The 4,027-nt window shown below is 46.1% G+C and overlaps 1 protein-coding gene across 1 annotated transcript; it reads right to left on the bottom strand.

Annotated features, from left to right (window-relative positions):
* Window positions 1–1,114: 1,114 nt before the first annotated feature.
* GJD2 (gap junction protein delta 2) lies at window positions 1,115–4,017 on the bottom strand. Its single transcript, XM_006778115.2, has 2 exons — window positions 3,706–4,017; window positions 1,115–2,712 (listed from the first exon to the last, which is right to left on the bottom strand). Exons 1-2 carry the CDS (start codon window positions 3,774–3,776, stop codon window positions 1,818–1,820), a joined length of 966 nt encoding a protein of 321 aa, XP_006778178.1. The 5' UTR covers window positions 3,777–4,017; the 3' UTR covers window positions 1,115–1,817.
* Window positions 4,018–4,027: the final 10 nt, after the last annotated feature.

Below are 4,027 nucleotides of genomic sequence, written 5' to 3'. Positions count from 1 at the left end.
AAGGACTTCAAGAGATGATGGAGAGCACTACATGCCTGCCATATGTGACAATTCATGGAAGGGAAGTATGATAGAAAGGGAAAAAATCTTCACTCCTGGAATGAGCTACTGTGATATAGCATTGATATTTTACTATAAGCAATAGCCTCATGGAAAAAACACACACAGGGAAATCTTGGGCTAAAATGGAAAGGAGTTAGTAAATGCTACTATTTGAATAGCTCATCACACTCTTCTAAACATTCATAAAATGTACGAGGCTCTTCTCATTTGTGAGTGACTAATTGGACTTTATTGGTCATCCCTCAAATACTATTCATCCGTCTCTCACTTCCTGCCCCCGGTGTTCTGCATTTTAAAATATGCAATAAAACATTTTGAACATATATTTAAATAAATAGAACCCCAATCAAAATAGAAAAATTCAGACTTCCCATTTTACCAAAAAAAGGCAAGAACTTTATTTTAAACAAATCCTCAGTTGTGTGTTACACTGCATCCATATCTAAATAAAAATGATAATGATAATGGAAAGGAAACGGGACTCATAAAAGTACATTATCCAAATATTACTCTTGGCCAATGCTTTAACTAAATATACAGTGGATATAAAAGATATAGTATGGCACTTAAATAAATAAGAGCAAAAGGGAAATATATTCACAGTCCAAAGCAATAGGTTTTTAAACCTTTGGTATATGTCTTAAGCATTCATAAACACATGTTAGCCGATAGTATTTAGTTCCAGTGATTTTGTGGAGATTTCAAAAATAACTGATAAAATAACAAATAGGGGTTGACATGGGCTGATTAAGGTCTCTGGTGTGAGCACACAGGTAAACTCAAACAGTGGCAAAATGAAGTGCAGCTGTGTTGCACAACAAAACTCTATTAGAAACTAAATGGAATACACCAGCTAGAAATTCTGTGGCTTGAGTAGACACCTTTGATATTAACAAAAAATATTTTAATGCTATCCAAAGTCCACATACTGGAAGGCAAAAGTATCCCAAAGCTCATAAACACATGCCTAACAGTGCAACAATCATCTCACAGAAGTGTTATAACTGCATATTGCAATTCCCTCCCTCCCACCCAAACCCTATCCCTAATAAAGAGCACCAGTGCAGTTTGAGCTAGAAAATTGGAAATATTGAGACATTCCTAAGGTTTTCATAATGACTAAGGGCCAGTCATATGGGACTCTAATGCAAGCCTTTGTCATGACCATTCTCCAAAAAAAGCATCCCAAGTAATTCCCTCTAGCTTGCAGGTAAACCATATTAGGTCTACTGTAAGGCCAGATTTAAAAAAAAAAAAAAAAAGCTGGCATGCTATCTTGGGTTGAGAAAAGGGGCATGCTGATGAGGGAGCTACATGAAGAATGCCTCAAGGATGTTTGTCTTGCAGCCTAGGATGAAGGGATGTGTTGAGATAAGTCACAAATCTTGTACCAATGAAGAATTTCACTTACACCATTCACCAGGATACAGAACTCAGCAGAGCTAAGTCCTAGTTGGTAGCTGTACAAGTCCACTGTTATCAAGATCAGACTAGGCCATAAAGTTAAAAGATCCAAAAAGGGCCAGCTCATCCATCTCATCACTCTACCCAATTGTCTCTGTGGAACCAGTGGTGTGACGTCCTAATGATTCTTTCTCTCCTCTCCCATTGATGCAACATCTTCTCCTAACCAGCTTTTTCCTGTATCTCAATAGTGAGAGTCAAATAATTGAGGGCAGATATTAGCCACTCTCAAGCAGTCATCTGCCTCAGGGCTACATGTCATCCCCTGGGCCTTCCCCAAACCTTTCCCTTCACACGTAGGCAGAATCGCTGGACTGAGTCCTGCCGAAGTTGGGAACACTGACCCGGGGCAGGTCCTTGTTGCGGATCTCATAGACTGACTTTCTCTTGGCCTGGGCCCCTCGCACAGCCAGCTTGATCTTGCGCCACCCCAAGTGGTTGAGTTCGGCCAAGTTGAGCACAACACAGATGCCACTCACAGCAAACATGAACACGAGGAAGACGGTCTTCTCAGTAGGCCGGGACACATAACACTCCACCTCCTTGATGCAGGGGTAGCGGTCACACTCATACAACCCTGGGACGCTGAAGCCATAGAGAAAGTATTGGCCCACCAGAAACCCAATCTCCAGGGCATTTCGGAACACCACTTGGATAATGTAGAAGCGGGAGATGCCTTCCTGCCTTCGGAGCTTGGATCGCGCTGCAGTGCGCAGCCCTGACGGGTGTGGGGTCAGCTCCTTAACCTCTAAACAATCTGGCTCCATCTCTTTGCTGGTGTTCTCTGTGTTTTGCAGCACCCCATTGACGATGGCATTTGGCATCTTCTTATCTTCTCGTTTTCCACCACCACTGCCCATACCCCCAGTTCCTCCAGGACCACCCATTGACTCAGGGGGGTCTCTGTCCAGGGCTAGGAAGACGGTAGAGTAGCGGCGTTCTCGCTGCTTGGCGGACTGGTGCACAGAATAGGTGATGAAGCAGAGACTGGGGGTACACACCATTATGATCTGGAAGACCCAGTAACGTATGTGGGAGATGGGGAAGGCGCGGTCATAGCAGGCCTGGTTACAGCCAGGCTGCAGGGTGTTGCACACAAACATGGTCTGCTCGTCATCGTACACTGTCTCCCCCACAATGGCCACAATGAGGATCCGGAAGATCACCACCACAGTCAACAGGATCCTGAGCAGGGGAGAGGGAGGGAGAGAGGTTCTCGTGGGCTGAGACACTGATTTAGGAAACCCCTGCCCCTCCCTTCCCTGCTCCTCCCTTCCCTGCTCTGCTCTTTATAGAGGACCTTTGACTGAGGAGCTGTCCAGCCCTGCATGGTACTGAACTGGAGATCTTAGGAAGCCTGTGTCTCTTCCCTTTCTGCTGGGTGCTGGGAGCACTTCATATGACAGAGATGTCAGATATATAGTTCTCTGTACATTGGGCATGGCACATCTGCCACAGACAGGTTTCATCTGTATATGTGGAATGTACAGAGGCACAACACACGCCTTCCCTCTGGATATGGCAAAGGCACACCGAATATCTGAACAGAATACATTTCAAAACCTACACAGTGTATATAAGTACTCCAACTGGATTGGATGTTTATCTTCCATATGAATATTGAACTTAATGCTTTACATAAACAGATAGCTATGAATATATATATATACGTATATAGATATACACACACATATATACAGTATATTACAATATTGGGTGTGTAGGTTTCTGACACAGTTAAGTTTTAGCAGCCAAATCGGTTTAGCTTAATAAAAATTTGTTGGGGAAAGATACATCTGCTCTGAAGAGCAAATCCATCTTCCCATTTGCCCTCCTCTGTCCAAATACAATCCTGCCTTCCCTGTAGATTCTATTTAGGGAACCGGATGGAGACTGGCTGGACTCCCAAGAGTGGGGGGACCATGGCTGAGCCAACAAGTCCTTTTCCATTGGGAGAAGAGTGAACCCCCGTGTTGCTTCATAGGGAGGGGTTGGGGCGCTGAGTAGGAGCAGCTGAAGAAGGGGGTGGGCATCAGGTAATCTCTCAATGCGGGAACAGAGACGCATGGGCTGAGGACCATGGGGAGGGTCAGGGGATGGGCTGGGGGCTGTTGGGGCGCAGTCTGGATGTGAGAAGGGACTCCCGGGGCCGCCCGACAGCCGGCTCGGCGCCCTTACCTCCCGATCATAGTGGAGTGCTGCTGCACCGCGGCTTCCAGCAGCCTCTCCAAGATGGTCCATTCCCCCATCGCTGTGCATCCGGAGGCAGCAGACAAAGACTGGGCAGCACCGGGCACCTTCCTGCTCCTGGCCCCACCCCGGGCCGCACGTCCCCGCTGGGAGCGAATTGCCCCGAAATTAAAGAAGCAAACAATTAAAAAAAAAAATCCACGAATCTCCTCTCCCGTTTATTGTACTTAAAAGAGAAAAATGGGGAAAGAGATTCAAGCGCACCCCGGCTGATGGGGCAGCTGGCGCGGTCCAGAGAGCCGGCACGACC

Source organism: Myotis davidii, unplaced genomic scaffold, assembly GCF_000327345.1.
Source record: "Myotis davidii unplaced genomic scaffold, ASM32734v1 scaffold46, whole genome shotgun sequence".
Lineage (NCBI taxonomy): Eukaryota > Metazoa > Chordata > Mammalia > Chiroptera > Vespertilionidae > Myotis > Myotis davidii.
Note: the sequence above shows the minus strand (reverse complement) of the source record. Positions and strands in the feature narration are given on the sequence as shown.